This window comes from Rhinolophus ferrumequinum, chromosome 3, assembly GCF_004115265.2.
Source record: "Rhinolophus ferrumequinum isolate MPI-CBG mRhiFer1 chromosome 3, mRhiFer1_v1.p, whole genome shotgun sequence".
Taxonomy (NCBI): domain Eukaryota; kingdom Metazoa; phylum Chordata; class Mammalia; order Chiroptera; family Rhinolophidae; genus Rhinolophus; species Rhinolophus ferrumequinum.
In genome coordinates, this window is record NC_046286.1 from 46,681,869 (window position 1) to 46,709,383 (window position 27,515).

The window sequence follows — 27,515 nt, forward strand, 5'->3', positions numbered from 1 at the left end:
TCATGGTCTCCCACAGGAGTTTCAAAGGTGCCTTAGGTCTACTCAGAGACTAAATTCAGTGTGGTTTGAGGGAAAACAAACAAACAACATTTAACCAGGAGAAGTAGAAGAGGACGTCTTCTCTCAGTTTCTGGGTTAAGAAAGGGATGATGACAAATTTATTCTTTGTCTACATAACTTCTATTTCTTCTCTTTTTGCCTGTGTTTCTGGAATCATAAAGGGCTCTTATGAGTTGTTTATATGAAACCAAGTACCCTGACCCACAGACAAGGTATTCCTGGAACTGCTGAAATAGCAAGCAAGATAATGATATCATTTTAGAAAGTGCCAGGGAAGAAAGCTCTGATTAACCACTGACATGCTCAGCAGAGATATTTGTAAATAGAATAAATGTCACTTTAATATCTCCTCTTTATCTAGGCTCCCCTTCCTGGTGTGTAGTCATTGTTGTGAATATTTCCTCTTTAGATTCCTGCAAATAAGGAAGGTTGTTTGATGGAAGGGAGGAAAATTCTTTTTTGGAAAAAAAAAAAAAAAGGTAAGTGTTCCCGGAGATAATGGGATGATTCTGAACCTTGTCCAATATTCATCGGCAATCTTACTACCTTGCATAATCTCTCTCCAGCTGCCTTTTTGCATCCCCTCCCTATTACTTAGTCACACTGGGCGTTCTATTCTGATGCTCCTGCTCCACAAGAAACAGTAGAAAAATGAAACGAAGAAGAGCAGGCTTCTGGGGGAAAGTGGCAGGACCAGAAGAATATTCCGAAAGGGATGGCTTTGGGATGATAAGGCAACTCTCCCTAAGTGAGCGCCAGAGCAGGGGGCACATTTTTCCTCTAGAAGGTGGGGACTGGTCTCTGTCACTCCTCAGAAACCCCTTCAGACTCCACCTGCTTCCAAGGTGCTTCAAGAAACCTCAGCTTAGGTTTGAAGGGGTATGAGCTCAAGCAGTTGTTTAGGGTATGGCTAAGGGGGTAGCAAACAGAGAGCTGGTGATTTTTAGAAGTAACCCCAATCCTTTCACAATGCTCGGGCCAGTACACCTCTTTTCATTTGTGTGCATGACTATCAACCCCCAGAGAATTTGTAAGTGTGTTAGCTCGGTGGTCAGTGGCAGCATAGGGTGAATGCTTCAGAGATGGAAGGAGTTAAGAGGACCCAACTGGCTCCCAGAAGCTGAATGTCAGCCGGTATGAATGGTATGTAGCTGGGCAGTTTTCCAAAACCCACGCCGTGGCTGCATATCAGGAAGGCTGCTATAAACAAATGTGCATGTGTGCATGGAGCCTGATAAGTCAATGAGGAAAGATAGACACGCAACAACGACCCAGCCTGAGGAAATATGCAGAGCCGGGTGAGTTTCCACTTTAGGTGAACAATAGCTTTGTTTCGGAAACAGGTCTGGATGGGCTGGTGCACAGTTAGAATGAGCCTTTGACTTTTTATACATCAAACGACTGTTTCAGGGGACCAGAAGCTGGATTCTCAACTTTCAAATTATCCTAATATTTTAACACCAATAAAATTATTTTACATGAAAACATAGCAACGATATGTTAAGGGAAAACAGCACCACAAGACTGCATATACAGAAAATTCTATAAGGAACACTATATAGATACATTTAAAAAGATACATTAAAAATGCCACTAAAATATAACACTGGATAATTTTCTCTGAGTGATGGAATTATACGTGATTTTTGTTTTTTCTTTATATGTTACTTTCCAATTTTTCTAAAATGAACCTGTATTAGTTTCATAGTCAAGAAAAACACATTACTTAATTTTTAAAAAATTATCCCGTGGAAGAACTGATGTGGATAACCCATGGATGGGTGACCTGGGTTGAGGAAGGCCGCAAAGGCACAAAATAGAACCATCTACAACACTTACAGAATGTAACCATGAATTTGTCTTCATGTCCATACGCATTAGTATCTTCTGTCTTATATTTCAACTACCAGAGAGCAAAGGTTGTGTCTAATTCAGTGCAATGCTTGGCTTAATTAAAAATGCAGATAGAACATTTTTATGATGATTAGGCAAATGCACCTGGTTCTTGTTCTTCTGGTAGCTAGTTTGGAAAATTCCTTAGTGTTGCCGATGCCTGGACATGAACACAGAATAAGAACATACATTCTTTCTCCCCTTTTAAAACCCATTTTAAGAGCTGCTTCTTCATAGAGAAGAGTGGCCCTCTACCATATTTAAAGTGGAGCGAGAACAGTACTGTAATTTTTTTCTGTTCTAGCCCACTTCAGTGTTACATATGGACGGAATCCTAAGGGTTAGCTTAGAGTTTGAACACCGTATTAATGCAACTGCTGGACTCACCATTGACTCAGCGCCTGGAATTAATATAAAATAGAGACACAAAGAGTTGTTCCACTTAAGAAACGAAACCAAACCCAAACAGCGCTAAGTCAACACTAGCATATAACACTGGAGCTGTAACCAACCGAGCAGCTTCCATTTAAAGCGTTTTCTATATCCCTTAAGCACTTCCCAATGATTCCCCCAAATATAAGCAAGGTTGCTGTAACATGTGAAGTCATTCTCAAGATGTACCTTGACATCTTTAAACAGTAGCTTTTTAATATGTTGTTTTTGTTAGTGCAGTAGCTTCAAGAAGATACAAAGGATACTCAATATTTGGAGCTAATATTCTTACGGAAAAGTTTAAAATACAATGCATCAAACTTGGCTGAAATGAGTCAGTTCCTTTCAAGGTTATCATAAAATAGACAGGCAAATGTGAAATCCCAGGCACATATTGAATTGAAACAGAGAAGCCACTTTTGAGAACTCTCTAGTCACCCCTTCCCCACCCATAACAATGGCTAACATTTACCAAGTGTTCACCAGAAGCTGTGTGAAGAAGTGTATACAGACACGCTCTAATGTAATTCTCAAAGGAGCCCTGGGAGGTAGGTGTTTTTATCAGCATTTTAGAGATGATAAGCTTAGGAAGAGGTGAGGGAGCTGGCCTGAGGTGTCATAGCTCCTCTGTGGCAGAGCTGGGATTTGAACCCAGGGTACAAACTCTTAACCATTAACTTGACCACACGTTGACTTCTAGGAGCTAATGAAGTGTGAAATCAAAAGCAATGGCTAAACACAATTACGTCACTTTTAATTTGAGTCTGTTGCATATACAGTTGGTCTTCGCTATATTAAGCATGATGTCCTATTAAAAAAAGATTACAAACTCTGCCAACAAAAACCTCCTCAGGGAAACTAAGATCATTTACTGAAGTAATAACTCAAGTCTCTTACTGAGAGCATGGCAATACTGAGGCTTGGGTGTGGTCACCTGAGAGATCTGGAGGAAACCTAGAGGCAAAACTTACCGAATTTTCTATTGCACAATAGAATCTGTGTGGAAAGCACCCCCTAAACGGAAGTATCTGTCAAAGTAAAAATAAACCCGGTTAACAGCATCTGAAAAATATATTGTGAGAGGGATTCATATTTCTCTCATTTGCTACAGTATTTGCATGCATTTAGTTTTTGGTCCTGTTCTTAAAAAGAAAGAAAAACACTCAACTTCTCAACTCAATCTATAAAACTCTGACAAGAAAAGACACCCACTTTGTAGAAATGAAGTGGAAGAGACCAGCTGAGGGCTCCAACTAGTCTTTTCTGGGGGATTTACTTCCGCCAACTCATGGGTCACCAGAAGGCCAGGCCCACGAGGGCTCAGTTTGGCACGAAAGAGAAATCGTTTGTATCTGTTCACATAGAGGAGGCTCATTCCACCCCAAGTCTTAAAAGCCAGACTTATCAATTTACACTGAGAAATATAATTTTCCAGAACAACATAATTCTGGGTCCTGATTATTATTCTTATTTTTAATTAAAATATTTACTGAGAACCTACCATGGGTTAGGATCTGTCCTATGCACTTTCACATTAGTGATTTCATTTCACTCTCACAACAAATCTTTGAAGTATTTTTTGTGTACATGTTAGACAGAGCTGAGGAGGCTGTGGGATTCAGCTGAAGTCATGCAGTTATAAGAGCAGAGCTTCCGGCAGTGCCCAATCCCCAGTGTCCAGACCAGAGGGCTCACTGTTGGGAAAATGTTAAGTTCAGAAGTGCTGGCAAAGGACCAAGTAATCTTAGGTGGGTGTGATCAGACCTATGGACTTAAAATGTATTGGCAACATATAGCTGCCAGTTGGTTTGCAATAATCAGGGACATCTCTCCAATTTTCAGTCTCCCCAACTCTTGTTGGTGGCTGCCACACAGACCAGCAGCCAGCGGTTGCTTCTGATGTTAATGTTATAATTTCTAAAACGTTAAATTCAGCTAACAGTATTTATATATATTTTGATTTTTGTTGATGGGATATCAAAAAATGAGTAGACACACCATAGATTTGTCTGAGTGGATTACCTTCTGGGAATTTTACACATAGCTAATCTCAGCCATTTTTATGTTGATGTCTGAGAGTTTCAGTTTCAAATGATGATATTTTCTGCCACTGTTCCTTGAAATTCAAATTTTGAGGGTGTTCATTATTTGGTACCTGCGCACTAATTTATTTATATCGATTAAAAATACATACATAAATATACATGATACAAAACCATGTGATTACTGTGTACTCTTTCATGACTAGAAGAGATACTGATAATTTGCAAGTCTACCCCAGTAAAAACTAAGTAAAAAAATATAGTTAATATATTTTATACTATTTTTTTCTGTACCTACTGAAAAACTTGATAGAGTTACTCCATACTACCAATCCAGCTCAGACAACTCTAAAACAGTAACTTATAATCATGAAAGTTTCACGTTAAATAGCTATAAGGTCCTAAAATGAGGAAAATAACTCAATAAAAGGAGGCTTTCTGAGTATGCTTCCAGCATTAACTAACAAATAAATAAAATAAAATCAGTTTCCAAAGGCTAGTTCTGAACATTTCGCCTGCTCTTGACTTTGAATTGCAGCCTTGGCCTATAAAATAAGTCTTAATAGTAATTGTTCATAACAACTTTGAAGACAAATTAATATTAGTGTGGCCTGCCATGATTTCTCCTTTCACAGTTTCCAAAGAAAACAAAAACAAAGCTCAGATGCTTAAATTTTAAAAAGAACTTGAGAGAGTAAATGGTTGCAATGCACACACACACACACACACACACACACACACTTATATCACACATATTTAGGAGTCAAAAGCAAATTTTTTAAATCCAACATCAGAAAAAGAGAAATACAATTTTTGGAGAGATGTAATAATGCAGGTAAACACCACTGACTTTTTGAAAGGAATATCTAAGAATCCAAGAATGGTGTTTTTGTTTGTTTTAACAGAATTGGGATTTTTCTGGAGAGTAGTATATTGTTTCAGTACAGTAAATGCATGCATCAAACTCAAGAGTGGACTTTGCCTAGATTTAAACTAACCAGTTGGACAGGGGATGCTACTTAATTCTTTTTCTTCCCAACCATAAGGGGGAGGTGCTGGAGTGCTTTTCTTATTCTCCCATCAGTTTATTTGCTGAGCAACAGGGCTCTTGCTTCAGGCTGGTTAATCTTCTGAGTCATGACATATCTGAGAAGGCTCTCTGGCAGGACAGCATGCTTACCATGCTGCAGGTACAACAAGAAAGTCAACGAAGCAGGAGAAACTCTGTACACCACCTCACCTCTGGACTTCTGCTTCCTCGCTGTGGGAATCAGTCTATTAACACTGAACATCCTTTAGGTACAACATTCCAAGTGTATGAGATTCCAAACAAGAAAGTGCTATTTTAAGTGATTCTTTAAACTACCATTGTAGATAACTACAAGAAATGTTCAGGCCTGAAAAAAAAAAGTTCATTCATCACCAAAATGTGACTCACTTTTAACTGGTTGACTCTTTCTGCTTATCTGCTAATAACAGAATTTTGTCATCATCCACAAACATTTATTGAACATTTACTATATATACAGAATACTCAGAGAACAGAGAAGCAATTGTCGACAATAAACACACTCCAAGTTTGCCTTCCATGTCATACTGCAGAAAGGATACAGAATGCATTCATTTTCTCATCTATCCTGCCCATGACAACTCATGCATAATAAAATTTATTAAAAACTAGAATGCTAATGTTCTGATCAAGATGGCAGAGTAGGTACATGCTGTGCTTACATCCTCTCATAACCACATCAAAATTACAATTAAACTGTAGAATAACCATCATCGTGAATCACCTGAAGTCTAGCTGAACCGAAGCCCTACAACTAAGGACATACAAAAGAAGCCACCTCGAGACTGGTAGGAGGGGCAGAGACACGGAATGAGCTGATCCCACACCCGTGAGTGACCATTAAAAATCAGGAGGGATATCTTGGTTGCAGAGGTCCCTCCTGGAGGAGCAAGGGGTCCCAGCCCCATACCAAGCTCTCCAGCCCAGGGTTCCAGTGCCAGAGAGAGAAGTCCCCATAAATTTAACCAGTGGAGATTGTGGCTGAGTGAAACTGAAAATGGCTGCAGTCATTAAAGGGACCACGCACAGACTCACTCGCTGACAGACGCACTGGCTCTGAGCTCCAGTGCTGGTGCAGCAGCTTGAAAGACACCAGGGACATATAGGGAGGAACTGAGTTATCTGGCTGCAGGTTGAGGGCTGGAGGGGCTGCTTTCTCCCAAACAGAAGAGCTGGCAGAAGCCATTGTTTCTTGTTGAGCACTCCCTACTCCCAGTGCACAAATGCAGACAGCCACCACATCTGAGTCTTCATCAACCTGGCTGACACCGTTGTTTCGCCCTGCCCCGGGTGATTCCTAGAGACCCTGCCCCACCCAACTTTCAGGCACATCCACGCTGCTTCCACTGACTTTTTCATATTAACAGTCTGTCTTCGCTCATGCTAGAGAGTTTGCTAAAATCTTTCAAAGGCTTACAAAATCCACACAAGCAGCATCTGGCTTCAATGTGTCCTGTACCTTTTCCTGAGTACTCCTAAGCCTGGCACTAGCCATAGCTAGTCTTGATTCGTGACTGGGACTCTTAAGGCACCTCCATGCCCAGTGTGGGTGGCGGCCATCTGTGGATTGCTTTGTGGCTCATTCCAGTAGGCCCTGGACAGGGCACAGGCTGCAGCTGGACTCAGCCCGTAGTGGGACCTCTCCCAGGAGGCCCTGGGAACTGGCACACCCAGAAGCCAGCCTCAGACTGAGCTGGAGCATCACCCAGCCCCCTCCAAGGATAACACACACAAAGGGCAGACCGGGCAGGCACCAGAGCCCTGCTAAATAGAATCGTCCTTGGGTCAGCCCCTGAACAACAGCACCCAAGGTTCAATTACAACAGGAGGGCACACACCACCCACACAAGGGACATACTTGAAGCACCAATCTCAGATGACCAGGGAGACTGTACAAGTGGGCCCTATAAGACGCCTACTATATAAGGCCACTCTACTAAGACCAGGAGGCACAGCAGCCCTACCTAATACATAGAAACAAACACAGGGAGGCAGACAAAATGGGGAGACAAAGAACCATGTCCCAAATGAAATAACAGAATAAAGCTCCAAAAAGAGAACTAAACAAAATGGAGACAAGCAATCTTCCAGATGAACAGTTCAAAACACTGGTTATAAGGATGCTCAATGATTTCAGGGAGGACTTCAACAAAGAGATAGGAAACATAAATATAGATATAGAAAACATTAAAAAGAACCAGTCAGAAATAAAGAATACAATAACTGAAATAAAGAATACAGCAGAGGGAATCAACAGTAGATTAGATAAAGCAGAGGATCAAATCAATGATTTAGAAAGTAGCAGAAAACACCCAAACAGGACAGCAAAAAAAAAAAAAAAGAGAATCCAAAAAATGAGGATAGTTTAAGGGGTCTCTAGAAAAATATCAAGGGTACTAACATTCACATCATTGGGATACCGGAAGGAGCAAAGAGAGAGCAAGGAATTAAAAACCTATTTGAAGAAATAATGATGAAAAACTTCCCTACCTGGTGAAGGAAATAGACATACAAGTTCAGGAAGCAGAGAGAGTCCCAAACAAGACGAACCGAAACAGGCCCACACCAAGACACATTATAATTAAAATGGCAAAGGTTAAAGACAAAGAGAGAATCCTAAAAGCAGCAAGGGAAAGGCAACTAGTTACTTATAAAGGAGCTCCCATACGACTGTCAGCTGATTGCTCAACAGAAACTTTGTAGGCCAGAAGGGACTGGCAGGAAATATTCAAAGTGATGAAAACCAAGGCCCTACAACAAAGACTACTCTATCCAGCAAAGTTATCATTTAGAATTGAAGGACAGATAACAAGTTTCCCAGACAACAAAAAGCTAAAAATGTTCATCACCACCAGTCCAGTATCACAAGGAATCTTTGTAATCTTTGATCACTTTATAAAATAAAAAGATAAAAAATATGAATAATAAAATGGCAATAACTACATATCTATCAGTAATTACTTTTAATGTAAATGGATTAAATGGTGAAATCAAAAGATAGAGTGGCTGAATAGATAAGAAAACAAGATTCTCACATATGCTGCCTATAAAAGACTAACTTCAAATCACAAGACACACACAGACTAAAACTAAATAGACAGTAAAAGATGTTTCATGAAAATGGAAATTAAAAAAAAAAATCTGGGGTAGCAGTACTTATACCAGACAAAGTAGACTTTAAAACAAAGGCAACAACAAGAGACCAAGAAGGACCCAGTAATCGCACTTCTGGGTATTTATCCAAAGAAACTCAAAACTCTACTTCGAGGGGATGTATATATCTATATGTTCACTGCAGCATTGTTTACAATGGCCAAGATGTGGAGGCAACCTGGGTGTCTGACGATGGAAGAATGGATAAAGAGTAGGTGGTACGTATATACAATGGAATATTGCTCGGCCAGGAATGGGAATGGGTTCTTGCCATCTGTGGTTGCATGGATGGACCTGGAGGGTACTGTGCTGAGTGGCGTATGTCAAACAGAGAAAGATAGATGCAGTGTGATTTCACTTACATGTGGAATCTAAAGAACAAAATAAACAAAACAAAAACAAATTCATAGATGTACAGAACATTTTGATGGTTGCCAGATGGGAGGGGAGTTGGGAAGTGAGTGAAAAAGGGGAAGGGATTAAGAAATATAGTGGTTGTTACACAGTAGTCATGGGCTGTAGGGTGTAGCATAAGGAATATAGTCAATAATATTGTAATGACTATGTATGGTGCGAGGTGGGTACTAGAGTAGTCAGGGGAATCACTTCTTAAATTATATAAATATCTAACCACTATGCTGTATATTTGAAATTAATATAAAATAATATTGAATGTGAACTGCAATTGAAAAATTTAAAAAGGGGTGGAAAGGTGAAGGGAAATAAGAGGTCCAAATTTCCAGGTATAAAACAAGTAAGTCATGGGGAATGTACAGCATGGGAAATATAGTCAATAATATTGTGATAACATGGTACCGTGTCAGATGGTTGCTGGACTTATCTTGGTGATCACTTCTTTAGGTACATAAATGTTAAATAACTATGGTGTACACCCAGAACTAATATAACATTGTATGCTAGCTATATTTTAATAAAACCTTTTTAAAAATGAATGCTAGAGGCTCTACAAACTCCAGAGATAATCTGGCTTCTTGATTTCTTTGTGTGCTGAAGCCCTGGAGAATCTAACGTAATAAGCTATCGACCATTCTCTCCAGAAAAATGCATATGCACACCAAATACTGGACTCAATTTCTAGCATTTTACACTCCCTGTAGCCAACCGAAGCTAAGACACTAGACTTGGCTAACAACTCCCAAACTACTCCCACTGCTTCATCACACCTATGGAGACACCAAGTTTCAAACAGGTGATGTGACTTGGCCACAGTCACACAGCAGAAACCATGAACTGGGTAAATGGGATGAAACTGAAAATGAAGTTTTTGAAGGCGCAGACACCTCTCAAAACTCTAAATCATCCTTTTCGTCAGAAGTCAGGCTTATCATGTTGCTAGGAAAGGTGAAAAGGTGAAATGTATTGAGAAGAATATACCTTTCTTTTATCTTAGGGTTCTAGCTGAGCTTCTCACTGGAAAATAGGCAGGTTTTCTTTATCTTGCCCCCCAGGCCAGGCCCACCCATGGTTTAAAGCTGCCTTTTTTCTGTGTTTGCCTCAGCGAATCAATAAAACCTGCATAACCCCGGCACATTCAGAAAGGGGACATGTGTGAGAGTATGAATTAGAAACCAGTTTTCAGGAACCTAACTTGAGTTCTAAAGAATTCTGTTAGTCATGTAATGGATGTCTGAATCATAGACTGCTCATTTATTTAGGAAGTGGCCGTTTACCAGTGTTAGCAAGTTTTAGAGACCTGCTTTAATGATTAGATGGAACTCATTTCCAACTACTAAATTTGCTCATTTGCAAATGGCTTGTTCTTTGAAGAACTAAAACATTCATCCTGGATGTTGCATTTACTTTTGGCTTAGCGAATTCATTGAATATATTTCAAATTCAATTCAGTAAATATTCCCTTATGAAGCAATGTGACAGAATGAAAATGTGCATGGGTTTTGGGGTCAATAAAATCTGAATTCAAGTACTGGATCTTCTATATCTAGACATGTGAGGTTGGGCCCCTTGCTTAAGCATCTCTGAGTTCATCCATCTGTAAAGTGGGCATAATACCCCTACTTTGCAAGCTCATTGTGGAAATCAGTAATAATATAATGTATAGTAAAAGGAGCTAGTGCAATATCTGGCAAACATTAGGCACTCAAATAAAATGGTAATAGTTAAAATACAGGCATACCTCGGAGATATTGAGGGTTTGGTTCTACCACTGCAATAAAGCAAACACAGTACCGCAATAAAGCAAGTCACATGAATTTTTTGGTTTCTCAGTGCATATAAAAGTTATATTTACACTATATTATAGTCTATTAAGTATGCAATCGCATGTCTGAAAAAAACAATGTACATATCTTAATTTAAAAATATTTTACTGCTAAAAATGCTAACCATCACCTCAACCTGTTGGAAAAATGGTGCCAATAGACTTATGTGACACAGGGTTGCCACAAGCCTTCAACTTGTAAAAAATGCAGAATCTGGGAAGAGCAATAAAGTGAAGTGCTATAAAATGAGGTATGCTTGTAAAGGTTATTTATCAAATATTTTCAAAGGATAAATATCCTAGACCCTTCTCCAAAAATCTGAATTCATAACATCTAAATGAATGAGGATTTAATTCATTCTTAAAATGACTCAAATACTTGCCTTTAGTTTATTCTGACATATTAAAAACTATAACCACAAAAAATTAAAAGGCCATTTTCAAATGACTACGTTTATTATTAATAAAATACTACTGTCAGGTTTTTTGACCAAAAGGAAATCTCTAGCATCACTGATGGGTTTTAAATCATTAGATAACATTAGTGTTTTAAAGTAATAGAACAATAAAACAGCAAGAGAATGGTTTCTTGATATAGAACTTCATTGACTAAAATCTTAAATTAAATATTATGGTTCAGTATTAATGTGTTTTTGCGCTACCTACCACGTTTTCAGGCTGCACCTATTTATCCTTTTCAAATTGCTATCACTATCTTTTTCATGGAAAATTTCTTATAAATTACTTTGAGAAACCAAAAATTAACAGTGGAATTTTTTTTCTTGAGTCCTTTTTTAGAATAAACCTATTCAACAGGCAAATCAAAATAATTTTTAGCAGTTCTAAATGTAGAAAAGTCATGACTTCTTACTGTAATTGAAAAGGAACATATAAAACAATCACTTAGTCACTTATAAAACCCACATTTCAACTTTTGAAATAATAATTAACCTGATAGGAGAGACAAGACTTTTATAATGAAGCACTAAAATCTAGCCATTTGTGATAAGCACAGCAGGGTATATAATTGTCTTCTACACTCATAATTTCTTCTTCTCCCCCTTTTGTATGTATATCATTTTTCAGTAATAATAGAACATATTCAGTAATAATAGAACATGTTTAAAAAAATGTAGGAAATCATTTTAACCACAAGCTAAAATTTTGGCCGAGAGTAAAACCTCATTAACTTGGATTTCACTAGCTTCATAAAGAGAAAAAGTGCCCATTAAATAGTGTAAATAAAACTCTCTTGAGAATATATTAGATACCGTATTTTGCCATGCACAATGTGCACTTTTTTGCCCAAATTTGTGAGGGAAAAATAAGGATGTGCATTGTACATGGGTAGTATGAATTCCTTACCTATATAAATGTTTTTAATTCTTTTATTTATGCTTATGAGTTAAAAGGGAAACTCTAGAGATCAATAACGATATCTGCATGCAAAATAATACCCCGGAATATGATAATCGGTTTTGCTGAACTTACGATGAACTTGCAACAACGAAAAGCTCTTGTCCTTCTATGATGGGTAAATATCATAAATTCGTTACTGGTACATAACATTTCTTGTACCTTGCATCTGTTCTTGTGTTCTGTAATTATTTGTTACATAAAATTTCTTGTACCATAACATATTTAAAAAAATAAATGCTAAAATTCATTTATAATACAGAAAGTACCTAAGTGTAAACAAATGAAAATGTGAATTAAAAAAATGAAAACGAAAGATTTTTTTTTCTCTCCTGAAAGTTTGAGCCAAAAACGTGGGTGCGCATTATACATGGCAAAATATGGTACTTCAGAAAACAAAACAGTGAGCTGCAAGCACTCATTTACACATAAATACTTGGAGTGTTAATTGAAAAGCATTCCTATTCATGCTAGGATGGGATTTTCAAACTTGGCTATTCTTAAAAACCTCTTTCAGTGCCTGTGACAGACAGGCTCAGAAACACTGGCAGATAAGAGATACACAGGACAGCTTTTCCTAGAAAGATGGAACGGCTCATGGCCACACACATGTGTCTAGGGCCATTTCACAGTCACTGCTCCGTCAGGGACTATATTTTCCAGGACCCTTGCATTCAGGGGGAGCCATGTGACTCGTCCTCACCAGTGGACTATGAAGAGAAAAGATGTTGCGTCACTTCAAGGCAATGGTGATTAAGAAGTGAGTTTCTTTTTCAGCTCTCTTTCCCTCCCACAGGCAGATGCAGGCAATCATAAGCCTCCAAAGACAGCATGAGGGGCTGCAGTGTGTCACACTCTCCAAATTCCTATATTGACCCTCAGAAAGTGTCCTTCATTAGAAACAGGATCATTACAGATGTAACTAGTTAAGAAGAGGTCATACTGGAATAGGGTGGGCCCTAAGCCAACATTATTGGTGTCCTTAAATAAAACGGGGAAATTTGAACACAGCCAAGAATGGAGGGAAGACAATGTGTAGAGATAGGGAGAAGCCCGCCATCAATAAGCCAAAGAGAGAGGCCTGTAATAAATCTTTCCCTCACAGCTCTCAGAAGGAACCAAGCCTCCCGGACTTTGGTCTTAGACGTCCAACCTCTGGAACAATCCATTTCTGTGATTTGAGGCCCCCAGTTTGTGGCACTTTGTTACAGCAGCCGAGAAACCTCATACAGATAATAAGGCCAGAGATGGAAGGAGCCTGAGTTCACGATTCTTGAATTACTGATGAATAAAAGCACTTCACTGATCAGAAAGACCTATACTGGACTGATACTTTAGCAATAGAGGAAACTTTCATTGTATCAAACCACTGAATTTTGAGGACTTATTCATTATAACAGCTTAATTACCTAATATAAGATTTAATTAAGTAATTTAACTGGCAAGTAATTTTTAAAGCTATTTACATGAAAAAGTGGATATAACACAGAGAACAATATAACATCTGTGTAAATTTTTAGGATACAAAGGAACTTCAAAGAAAATTTGAGTTTACAGGAAGATATTTTGGCATAATGATCCCTAATCCTCCCCAAGATACAAATTTACCCTCCTCTGCCAGTAGAAGTAGAATCTCCTCAAGAATTTTAAACAAGCATAACAATGTCAAGGTTGTTACACATAGTTTAAATTATGTTATAATTCACTTAAAAATTTTGTTGCAAATTCAGAAGAGCATGTCTCACAAGTGGCCCAAATGTGTATTTTCATTTGGGTACTAAGGACAAGAATACTGTAAAATGAGGTCTCAGCTTTTTCTAAAGTTCTCAATAAATATTTTTAGTGAATCTGAAGATAAGTCACTATGTAACACCTTCTGCCCTCAAATTCAGACAAAAAGTGTACTTCTTTTATGATAAGAATAACCAACATGGAATCAATACACCATTTTCCAATTTTTGATTGTTGTGTTTTTGTTTTTTTTTTTTCCTGCATGATGAAAAAGTAAAAGAAGAGAGATCCTAGCTAAGACATGGAGTTGTAACTCAAAATACCTCAAAAGCTGAGCTGGCAGCTGGCTTCTCCTGTTTATAGAACAGCTAGGATGATTCAGCCTGAGCTCAGAGCTCAGTTTAGGTCACAGCATCTGGATTCAAAACACATGTGAGATATGGCAGCAGGTTTCCAGGTCATAACTGATCCAAAACGGAGACTGGAGACCACTCACCAGAACAACTGCAAATAGAGAAAATACCAAGGGAGAGAGAAACCTCAAAGGTGTTTGAAGACCTGGCCACAGTCAGCTCACTCCAGCTGCCAGGTAGCACCAGCATTTCCTGCAGCAGGTAGGTGCCGGGGAGGCCAAGGGCAAAGTGGCCAGAGGGTGACACTGAACCATCCCCTCATCAGCTTTGTCCCAGTCAGAAAACACCCCTCACCAATGACTTCTTTCCTGAAGTAGCCATTGTTCAAATTAAACTATGGGAATCTGCTAATAAAATGGAAAACCTTAGCCCACACTTCCTGCTAAGATGGGCGCTTAACTTTGCTTTGTTTCAAAGAGAAAAACTGGGATAACAGAAAGGGAAAATTTTTTAATGCTGTATTTTTCCCCCTTGGAGAGAAGAAATCACAGCCACAGTAACTAAAATACAGGCTACTCACTGGGGAGGGGGTTGAAAACAAGGAAAAATAATGGCACAGAATCTTCCCAGCCCAATTTTATCTCCATCAGAATTCATCTTGCTCCTTCCTTAATTTTCCTTGGATGTGATCTATCCAGAACGTTGGCTATTTTGCAGCTATGCATTTTATGTGCAAGAAAAAAAAAATACTTGCCTGCTGCTTTCCTTCCCCTTTCCCCTCGGCCTCTCTCTCCTCCTTGTTTCTTTGTTGTGAATGTCAGGGCTGTCAGTGTCACAGTCTGACATGATTAGAGTTTCTGACATTACACCAGGAAGCAGACAGAGAGCAGGACAGCGGGTGACGTGCAGCCATATACAGAAGTTAAGGGCAAAAAGAAGCCCAACCTTCTTTCTCTGAGGTTCCTTGATTACAGGGCAACTTATACATCACCCTGGATTTCTCTCATTTATCCAATTAGTCTGCTTTCCTACTCCTATGGAGATGTCTAAGGTGTGGATCTGTGCTGTGAGATCAAAGGCAGTGGCTCCAATAACAGATAAGACAGAATTCGTGATTCAGCAGATTCTAAGGCTGTGAAGTGTGACAATCGGTGCACTCTGGGAAGATAGCACCAGTCCATTTCGAGTATCGATTCGCTGCACTTTGTCACTCTAATGATGTTATCTCATTAAAAGAGATAAATGCCCCACTGTTCTTCCAAGAGCATCTGCTTCTTACTCTTCTCTCTTTTTTCAACAGCATGGCTCTCAGCAGCAGCACATTAAAATCAAATTGAAATCCAATGCAAGGCTTGGCGACAGAGCTGCTTACCGAGGCTTCTTTTTAATTGCTTTTTCCTATTCTCGACCCTCTTCCAGCTCCCCCACAACTGATCCAAGATGTCATCCATAGAAACAAGCAATATAAAGAGAAACAGATGTAGAAAGGAATCGTGATGGGAAGCATTTATTGAGGGACTATTATGTGAAGCCTCCACTGTGTCAACATTTAACTTCTCCTACCAACGACCTTGCGAGGTAAGCAGAAAAATCCCCATCTGTGAATGAAGCAATGGAGTTTGCTGTTAAGGCGCCTGCCCAAGTGTACATAGATTATGAGAGGCTGAGCCACAGGGTGAACGAGGGTCCATCCAAGGCAAGTCCTTTTTTTTTTTTTAAATCCCCATTTTCATTCACGGAATGAATAATATGCTTGCAACTTGATTAGAATAGGTGAAAAAATATAAAAGAAGGTGGCAATTATTCTTCAGCCTGCTAAAAGCCAGGAACATAATGCCATAGACAGAGGAATGGTTTTGTTTCAACGGATTTCTTATTAAATAAAAAAGGTAGCAATTTTTCATAATGAATGTTTTATACATTATTCCTTTGTGTATCAGGCCTCTAAAGTACACATTATTAAAGTCTATTGAAGTCTGTATTTAGCAGCATTACTAATGTGACTTTGGGGAAATTATTACAATGAAACCGCATCAGTCTTTCACAAAATTTCTATTGTTTGATATTCCTCCTCTGATCTTCAATACACCTGTCTAGTTTTAGCCATCATCAGACCTCATCCAAAATGTCATAATCCCAGCCTAGAGCTGTCACAAGAAATTGTTTATGGAGTGGACTGAAGACATAACAAGAGATGCAGATATTGCTCACTTCAACTCCACTTTTTTTTCTCCATAACTTGTTGCAGTTTTCCTACTGTTCTAATGAACAGGTACTCCTTGCTCACTATGGTATGTGATGACACTTGACCTCTCTGGCTAGTGTTGGTTATCTCAACTATTGCTTATATTTATATCTAATTGAAACTAGCCTCTCAAGATAATGCCACTGAAGTCTGAGGGTGGTAAGAAGTTACAAAACTATTTCATAAAAATAAAATTAAAAAAAAGAGAGAGAAGAAAAGAAAACTAAATAAACCAGAAGAACATATAAGCTGTGATTATTCAAACCTAAATGTTTCATTACAAACATGGTCATTTATGAGAGACTAGAACTATGTCTTCTGAACACTAGCTGAGGAATTTCTGCAAATTACATCATTTTAATACTCTACATAGGCATCTCTCCTTCTCTATCCAGTACATTTATTAATTTGATCACATAGTATGAGCTTTTATTTTTTTAAAAAAGGAAGCCAATGATGTACCTATATTCAAAAGCACAATGTTCTCTGAAAACATCTTATAGAAAAGAATAATGTTTTACCCAGACAAAAGATAATAGGAAGCTGGAAAGAATACCAGAAACCAGCTACACATTGTAAGGATTCTAATCAGAAAAATGGAGGGGAAAAAAAGCAATTTAAAATATTAGGCACTCAAATTAATAAACTGGGCCGGAAGCAATCTCTCAGTTATGTATTTCCCCTCATACACAGCAATTCCACTGTTTGAAATGACACATTCCCCAAATCAGGCAAATGGAGTTGACTGTTAATATTCTAAACAGGGGCAAGCCACTGAATAACTAAGTAACTAGTCATGTTTCTAATCACCAACTCACTAAATAGGATATAACTTTATTGTATCCATCAAGCGCTACTAATTGACATAAAGGGCAGAGCTGAGAACTTAGAAGGAAGACAGAAAGAAGCCTTCCTCTGCAAAATGCACCGAGGCCAGAATCCACTGGCCTATTTGTTACAGGGACCCAGCCACCACCAGCATCAAAGAAAGCAGTCACAGCACACATCCTGTGTCCAGAGGGCCTGTCTAATTATGCTGTGGGGCTGTGTGGGCTTAGTTCAATACGGTGATGTAGAAAGAGAGCCCAGCAATTCAGTCAACATTCAATTATGGCTCTACATGAAGGCTGGCACCGAGCGTCGAGCGTTTGTCAATTTAAAAAAGAGCAAAACTTGCTTTAATCAAGAAAATCCTAGGCACTCCTCTCTAAATCCTCAAGGAATAAGGATGAACAGGATTCCAAACCTGACAATCACACTGTGTGTGAAGTGCCACTAAAAAGTACAAAGTGGACGGAGTATCCTCTTTCCTCCAAGTGAAACCCGTTTTATGGTCAGTAGCTGTGACCACATTTCAAAGAGCTTATCATGATTCACAGCCAGGTCTCTCAGATGTGAAATTATGTCACAGTCATGTCAAAACATATCCCTCCTGCTGCTCTGGGGCCATGATGGTCTTAAACCGAAGTCCAGCCTTTCTACTCTGAAGGCTTAATTTACCTCCTACCTGTTCAGATTCTCCTTCACCTCTTCTGACATGATCAGAAGCTGTTACGTCAGGCCACCGACACTGCATCCTCCAGTCCAGGCACTGCCAAGTTCATGTGATGATGGCAGTGGGCGGACACGGTCTCGGGGCCGACTCCCCGGTGCTGCAGCACAATCATGCATCTGATGCTCAAACTCATTGTACAGAGAGCTTTGGATTCTCAGCTGACACCCTGGACCGTGAAGACTGCTTCTCAGAAGGAGGCACCAACCACTGCCCCACCATGAGCTGCTCTGAGATTCCGAGGTGAGCATGCCCCGAGAGACCAACTACAGCGTGTTTCTGGGTAAGCAGAAAGGAGGAGGAGCCTTCAGACTGAAATAGAAGCACTGATGTTGCTTCCATAGTAGAAATAACTGTAGAAAGAGAGACTCCTACGTAACGTGGGGCGTAATTCTCAAATAGCATGTATATGTTATGTATATTTGCCCACACACATGTTGTATACATGCACACATTTGAAGGACAAATGATCATAACATATTCAGTTAATTCTTTCAAATTTGTCGTCTCTCTACTTCATACCAAACCAACCATCTACCGGACTCCATGGTGCGTTTTACTTTAAATCGGCATTCCCATACCTCTCAGAAGGGAACTGTCGTCCTATTTGCGTCCTAAAATTTCACTGCATGTCCCAGTGTGCTACACATGGGCGGAGACCAGAGGGCTCACTGCCATTTCCATCTACCCCACCTCAGCAGAAATTGGCTCACATGTCACACAGGTGCTACACTGGCTTTACGCCCAAAAGGTTCCACTTATCCTCACAAACTCCATAAAAATGAAGTTTCTAAAATAAGGACTAAGGGCAGTTTTTCCCCAAAGACAGAAAAGGTGAGAACAGATGTGCTACAACGCGCAGGCAGTCACTGCTCAGAGCCCAGGGCCCAGCTTCTTAGAGTCAAGGACTCCCAGGAGCAGGATGGAGGCACAGTCTAGCTCGGCGGTTGTCAGACTCCTGTTATCACAGACCCTAAAAGGCTTCTGTTTGCATCAGTTATTTCTATCGATGTTTGCCATGTTTAACACTAAAACTGAGAAATTGGGGAACACAAAAACACAAGCACACATCCCAACAGCCATCACAGACACGATGTCACTGCATGCTATGTAGCTTCTTGAAAAATTGGACTGTATACTCGAGAGAGTAGAAAAGGCAAATAGTGTCTTGGTGTTATTATGAAAATAGTTTTGACCTTGCAGGTGGCCTGTGGATGGACCCTAGCCCCAGGTGTGCCCAAACCATAGTTTGAGAACCACTGGTTTAAACCTGTATGCATCAACGATGTCTGAAGAGCTGAAAGAAGAAATGCGACATACCGAGTGAGAAGATAGAATGTCCATTTAATATTTCTTTTAGCCAATGAATAAAAGACAGCATCTTTTTCTAGAGTATTTCTGTACTTATTACTGCTCCCAAATCATGAGTATATTAAATTGTTCCTTTGTGGTAATATGTACAACAGAATGACTCCTAAATCCAAAACTCTGTTTTCCCCAAAGGCTCCGTCTCTTTTCTATCTGCCCACTAAATATGTTCATCCAGTTGCATCTCAAATGTAAAACAGCTAACATTCTATTTATTTTTTAAAAACTTGCTTTTTTTCCTGATTTTGAATCATATACATAAATACTTATTGTAGGAGAGTTGAAAATAATGAAAAATACTTTTTTACACAAAAGAAACAAAAGCCTCCCATGGACCTACCCTCTGACAAAAGCACTGCCAATATTCTGGGAGACATCCTTTCCGTCTTTTTATCACACATACTTGAAAACTACAGTGAGAGTCATATCTTAAAGATAATTTACTGTCTTTTACTTTAAAATAGGATTTTAGTGTGAGAAAATGCACATGGCTAAAGAAAATTTAGAACATACAAGCAAAAAGAAGATAATGCTCTTATCTTTTTTCTGTGGGCAGATGTGTACCTTTTTTAAAAAGCAAAATAATGATCAAACGATACACATATTGTTATGTAACTTGCCGTCTTCACAATATATCTGGAACATCCTTTTATGTCATTAAATGTTCCTCCATTCCTCGTTGGTAATTTTTACTGTATGGCTAGTACCATGGCTACTACCTTTCAAAAATTACTATTATCATAATGCGATAAATATCTTAGCTAAATTTTTATATGCATCCATGGCAATTTTATTTAACTGTTCTAGAAATTGAATTTCTGAGTCAAAAGGAGTGTGAATTTTTGAGGCTTTGGTACAAAATCATTTAAATCCTCTTGAGAAAAATGCGTTCTTTCACTGTGCATGAGAGAGTCTGATAGTCTCATTCCTACTTTCACCGAGTAAATTTCATAAATCCTCACCAATTGTATAGGTAGGAAATGCCATCTCATCATTTTAATTTGCATTTCTTTCATAACTGTCAAGGTTGAACATTTTCTTATACATTTAGTGATCACATTTCTTCTTTGATTATTTTTATATTTCTGTTCTTTGGCTACTTTCTATCAAGATAATCATCTTGATCTTATTACTTTGTAAGAACACTTAATAAATTAGCTAAGTTAACTGGCTGTCATACATGTTGTAAATACTGCCTCGGCTTGTCTTTTGTCTTTGAGGAGATAGTTCAGAATGTCTTTTGATGGAAAGAAATTGTCAGGTTTGACATAGTCAAATCCATTTTCTTCCTTTATAATTTTTGCCACCAGAAATTAATAAGGCCTTCTTTATTCCCAGATCATTTAATGTTTATTTATATTTTCTTTCATGTCATTTGTTATTGAAGTGTGTGATATTTCTTTGAAATCTGCCACCAGGGGGACTTGGCCATGGCCTTCAGAAAAACAACAGTGGAGAGACTTATGAAATGAAGTCTGGTCACTTGGTGCAACCACCAAGAATGTCCTAGAAAGGGGAAGAGGGAGATCGTATATGTTTATTCTATGTCAGTGCCTGATACTGCATCTCATAGCTCTGTTAACTTGCTCTTTCAGTGACAGAAGTTTAAAATAGAGAAAGTTTTGACATTAAGTTTATGTTTAGGTATCAAAACTCTGGGATGTGATGACTCTCTCCACCTTGGCCAGAACGGAAGCTTCAGATAGCAAAAACCTTTGTTTTGTTCAGTGCGGTACTGCAAGCACACTGCGAGGTACCTCGCAGGCACCTGATACACATGTGTTGGAAGAGCTGATCTTTAGCCAAGGAGAGTTACGTGCACTCCACGTGCTGGGTAGGAGAGCCAGGGCTAGTGAGTTCTGGGCTCCGTTGCTTTGCATTAAGGAGGTGCAACGTAAGAAACAAAACAAAAACAAAACAAAACAAAAACCTCTAAACGAAGGCAGAAACTCAATTTCAGTTTTACTTTTTAGTTGACTGTAGAGATATTGATCTGAGTGTAAAGGTGAAAGTGCCTCAAACCTGGTACAGTAGGATACAGTGCTGAATACTGGAAAATACTCAGAGAAAAAAACTTCGGTGGGGCAGATGTGAAGCAAAACAATGGCATCCACCCATTGGAGACACTACCCTAGTCCATTTGATGCTGTGGTATTTGTCCAAAGCAATAACAAGCAGATCTGGCTTTATCTGAACAGAACAAGGAAGAAACGGTTCTCAAGAAGATTCCTCTGCGCTGTGGGAAGAGGAAGAGAAGCGTTCTGTGTAATAAGAGAAAAATCAATTATTTTTCAATTAGACCGAGTGTCCTCATAAATTCAAGGCAGAAAATGGCATGTGATATGCCTTCCTGACAAAGGGGAAAGAGTTTCGGATCAGAATTCCAAGGTTGCTGCTAGGAAGGGAGGTTTTTCAAGAGTAGAACACTGTTCCTCTTAGTGTGCTTTTGTGAACTTACAGAGTGGTGTGTAACGAATGTACATTCCAGAAGCAAGTCCTGTCTGATTTGCTTCTCCAAAATCCCATCGGGTCCAACCTGCTTCCCACTGAAATCCTCTCTTTACAGCATAATAACATATAGATAACACAAATAAATACAAAACAATCCTCACAGGCAAGATTTAATTTTATATATATACACACACACACACACACACACACACACACACACACACACATATTAGCAATGGAATGACTAAGAAAGTAGACAGGATGAAGACTTTTGACAAAATTTAAAGTTATACCCTAATTATAAATGTTGGAAATTCAGCTCTTGCAAAAAGACCTAAGGAGTGTAGGGAAGTTGGAAAGATGGTCTTCAAGTCTGCATGAGGGCCGCAGTGAATGAGTACCCTGGGAAGATTTGTGCACCACAATTTCTTCAACATGCAAGGTTAGAACATAAAGCCCTGAATGCACAACTATTAAAGCCTGTTTACAATAGTAAAAAGGTAAGTGTGAGGTTATCTACTTTGTATAAACCTTAGGAGTTGGGAATCAAACTGACATACTGCCTGGATGCTAGCCTTAGGAAATGACCCCAGGTTCAGGACGGGCATTGTGCCTGGGAGATGACCTCCACTTCAGTTTGCTGCCAGCACTCGTGCACCAGCATGCAAGCTGTCTGAGGGCTGGAACTGCAACCGTGCCTGGTGTGTGCACGGACCGTGGCACAGGAGAAGTTCAAGAACATGAGGTATGAAGGCCCTACCTGATGGACCGCAGGTCACTTACAATAGGTTAGCCCTGTCAACTGAGTCAAACTGCCAATCCCTTGTGCCATGGGGGACGGAGGCATCCCTCTGTTTTCTAGAGGTGTCATCTCTGATTGCCCCAAAAGACAGCTCTCAATGCCTGTGCTCAAAACTGCCCTGACCCTTCACAGGAATGACTGGACCCTGGAATGCTGTGACCATCTTCCATTCTGACACCTCCCCAATTAAAGTGTCCCATCAGCTAGATGGGGTTTGGGAAAGAAGGGGAGTTATTCTAGTATATGGCCAAGGAGATGGAACGTGCAAAATTCAAATATCTTCAACTTTCTAGGAACACATCTACTTAGAAAATCACTCATACCCACAAAAATATTTCCGACATTCTAACTTACATATCCTAATTGATGAGATGATCCTCTGGTTTTATTTGTGCCAAGAAGGTGACCTAGTCCTTGTTTTATGCCAAGAAAACCATAAGAAAAAAATGCTATGATGGTTACACATCATGCTTAATCACTACTTTAAATTAAAATGCTGTAATATAAAGTAACGCACTCACTGGGCTACTCAGGCAGAACATAACTTACCAAGCCATAGACACACCTACTGAGACATTTGAAATTTCTAAGGAGTCTGCTTCCCAGCTATGTGTCAGGAGCCAAATCATGACATCAGGTCTTGAGTTGCCCTGGAGAAACTTAGGGCGGGGTTGTCAGAGCAGACTGTGTGCTAATCAGAGATTTCCCAAGAGTTGTCTTAGCTTTTCAGTACACCCAGCTCTAAGAGAAGCCAAGGTCTGCGATAACCACAATGATGGATCTCTTCTCCTCGCCATCCTCCAATCATGACCTTGGGGCAGAATACTTGCCCACCTTCCAATATTCCAAAAGCTCACACCTCAAAGACTGCTCACAGGTAAGCATTTAAGCTAGTGTGTGTGCGTGTGTTGCGGGGGGAGTCAGCACAAGGTTTTCTTCTCTTCGGCTTGCCTTAGCTCAATGAAAACTTCTCAGAAAAAAGAACTGCTTATTTCTTCCTGATATCTTCAGATGGGGGAAAGCGGTAGCCCCTGAGAAGGCCAAACAGATGGCTACGAGAAAAATTACCACTGGAAAGGGGTAATTAGTAAAAGAACCTCAACAAGGTAAATGGGCTTTCCCAAAGCCTAAGGATTCCAGAAGACGTCTTTAAGACCTAATCATGTAAAAGCTCTGTCCAACTCTATCACAACCCGTACATAATGTAGTAACTTAACTCTTCTTGCAAGTCTCCGGAAGTGTCTCTCCCTGTTTTAAATCCCGCAGTGGCTCTCAGAATGCTCACATCTGCCATTTTCCACCAGTGCAGTTATTCTCAGCCAGGTGTGTTTTTGTCCCCCTTAGGGACACTGGCAATATCTTGGGGATATTTTTGGTTGTCACAACTGAATGGAGTGGAGGAGGACGCCACTAAACATCCTCCGATGCAGAAGACAGGCTCTCACTGCACAAAGAATTATCTGGTCCAAATGTCAGTCATGTCCAGTTTGAGAAATCCCGCCTCCACGGCACCAAACTCTTGGTTGTTCTCTAAACATGCCAGACTTTTATCATACGCTTCTGTCCCTAAACATATGCTGTTTCCTTTCTCTGGAATGCCCTGCCTTACTTCTAGGTTCCAGAAATGACCATTTATCATTCAGGATCCAAATCAGAATGTCACCTCCTCTATGCTGTCCTTTCTGGATCCCCCCGAGTTGGGATGTTCTTCGTCTGAGCTTCCAGAGCTTCTGGTACATACTTCCTTAGAACACCAGCCACACTGCCCCCAAATTATCTGTCACCTGTTAAAAGCAAGACCTACGCCTCATTCATCGTTCATCCCCAGAACGCCCACCTTGTTATCAAACGCTGCTTGCTGAACCAATCAGGGAATAAGTGGAAATGTCGCAGATGCACTGAAAACTCTTTAGGAACAATGTCTAAGGAACAACAGCGTCCCCAACATCAAAAACAACAGCAGCAAATATTTATCAAATGCTTATAAGGTGGATAAACATTACATTAAGCATCAATGCACATATTCACTCATTGAATCCTTGCAACAAACCCTATGAAGTAGGTACCATCATCAGCAGCATTTTACAGGTGGGGAAACTGAGGCACAGAGCAGGGAAGCCAGTTTCCCAAGGTCACTGAGGCTAGCATCTGAAAGAGCTGATATTTACACCCAGGTCGTCTGGTTCCAGAGCCTTAATCTTCCAATATTCGTATCAAGACAGCTATCCGAGCAACCAACATTTCGGCGGCTGAGAGGCCTCTGCAAACACAAGTCACACCTCCAGAGGACTATACAACCACAGAGCGGCCAGCAGCTCCTGTGAGCCTGCCTGTAAACTCTGCATTCTGGGATGACACAACTCTCCCACCTCTCGAATGCTTCTCGCAGGCGCAGGAGAAGCCACCTCCTCCCAACATGGAAAGACATGACATACCCAGGAAATAAATCAGGGTACCACAAGGAAGACACAAGAGCTGATTCCGCAGAGCACGTCTTACCTTGTTCATGCTGCAGGGATGGAAGCGAGGGATCAGACATGTCACAAGGCGAGGCTGTTGGTGAAGATTCTCCTTGTTCCCGTAGAGCTCACGTCCTGAAGCAGACAGCTGCACTGTGAACACAAACCACAAGGACATCCATAAGCGGGCGTCCAGGAAGGCACAGCGCAGCCCCGTCTCCAAAGAGACTTTCTGCCTTGATGGCAATGCTCCGTCTCTGCGCTGCCCAGTATGGTAACTACTACTCCCATGTGGCTACTGGGCACGTGAAATGTGGCTAGTGCGACTGAGGGCGAAATTGTTTATTGTGTGTCATTTTAATTAAATGTAAATGTAAACAGCCATATGTGGTGAGGGGCTACCATACTGGACAATGCAGGTCTTGCGAGTCAAATCAAGAGTCTTGAGGCCACAGACACTGGGCATGCCAGTGGCCAAGGAAAAGCTGCCTATTTTACACTCAGAGTGACCGCAGATACGCAGGAACAAGAACACTCATTCATTCAGTAACTAAGTTTTGAGCACTTCTTAGGTGCTGGGTACTGAGGATATAGAGATCAATAAGCCACAGAGGTCAGCTATTTAAGAGTTTCTAGTTTAGGCTTTGACTTCCTTGGGGAGGGAAAGGATCTAGCATATAAGCAACACCTACTGTGTGCCAGACCTCAATGCCTTCCCTGCTGCCCACAAGGAATAAAGGAACAGACCAGCATTCACTGGAGTCTGACTATGTCATTGCCAGAGCTTAAGGGATGATAGAACCTTCCACAGAGCTCCTTGGGAGGCAGCATCTCATAAAGGAATTCAGGGAATCAGTTTTCCAAGGGCCAAATGAACCAGACAATCCAACTCCCCCTCAAATGGAATGAGGGTCCATGTTTTTAATCCAAGTTGTTGGTTAGTTAGGGAGGTGTTTTATTTATTTGAATTACATTTTACACCAAAACAGTTATTGTATGGTTTTCAGGGTTCTTATTTGTCAAATATTCAGGAAACATAGAAAGAAAATATCTTTGAATACTTAACTAAATTTGTAGCTATTTCTTTCGGAAGATGTTTATGGGTGAAGAGGAGAACAAAACATTACAAGGTTCTTTATAATCACCTAATTTCTGCATTATTTCTTCAGATTGCATCTAGGAAGGAATTATATATCTGAACCTTTCCATAAAGACTGAAGTTGGAGGTTTAAATGGAATTGCAGTGCCTTTAAAAATATATTATTTTTAATTATGATATAATAACAATAGAGAAAATGTTCAACAGGAAAAGGAAACAATACTCATCGTCCCACTAGCGCACCATAATCACCTTTAGTGATTTAGACAATCAGCCTTTCTCTGTTGGAGAACGACACCAGGCCTGGGCACATCTGAGAACTGCGTCGAGGACACACAGAGGTCAGAGGCTGTCTTACTCATATTAGTATCTGTCACCATTGAGAAAATGACATGACAATTTCTATTTTCAAAAGATAAACGTTTACTCCACACATTACTATCCCGTGAACACAGTATTATTAAATTCCTTGTATAAATAAAAAGACAGGACAGGAAATTGCAGATCTCTCCCTGGCTATTTGAGACACACAGATTCCAAAGAAAATACCACACTCAGTCATAGCAATAACATATTTTAACAATGATGTACAACATGGAGAGACCCTGGAATTCCAACTTTGTAGCCTAAATACATCTAAACACCCTCAGATGTACATGATGCCTGGGTTTCATTGCTTCAAAGTCAAGGAAATTCAGTATCTAATTCTCACCACTCTTAAAGTGGCTACGAAAAAATTAGGCATATAACTTTTACTCTTGAATTTCCAGAAGCAGATGCTAATGAACTTCTGAGTTGTAAAGCAGAACTCTGTACATGTTGTTTCCTTTCGAATACGTGTATTTGATCCGTTTGAAAACTGTGGCCCAGCACTTCACTGGAGAGTTTTTGTCCAAATGTCTCACAAAGATGCCTGATGTCACAATTCCATTCAAATGTACACACTGGTATCAACACAGGAAAGGTGGGCACACGAAGATAATAATAAACAGACAAGGATTCTTGAACATAATTTCCCCCAAGGAAATTCCACCCTGCTCCAGGGATGCCACAATCCCCATTCTCTCAGAACGTGGGGATCTAGTTTGCACTACACTAATTATGGATCGTTCCCTGCGTAGCCCCCCCATGCCCACTCCAAGGGTTCTTAG

The 27,515-nt window shown here is 39.9% G+C and overlaps 1 protein-coding gene across 3 annotated transcripts in view; it reads right to left on the reverse strand.

The window, feature by feature from the left end:
- The window catches only part of BACH2 (BTB domain and CNC homolog 2), a 326,058-nt gene that overhangs the window by 218,468 nt on the left and 80,075 nt on the right, over window positions 1–27,515 (reverse strand). For all 3 annotated transcript variants that reach the window (XM_033100232.1, XM_033100245.1, XM_033100236.1), the window contains exon 2: window positions 25,306–25,418. In XM_033100232.1, coding sequence (XP_032956123.1) covers window positions 25,306–25,314 — 9 coding nt within the window. In that variant the 5' untranslated portion in view covers window positions 25,315–25,418. The remainder of the gene's footprint in view (window positions 1–25,305; window positions 25,419–27,515) is intronic.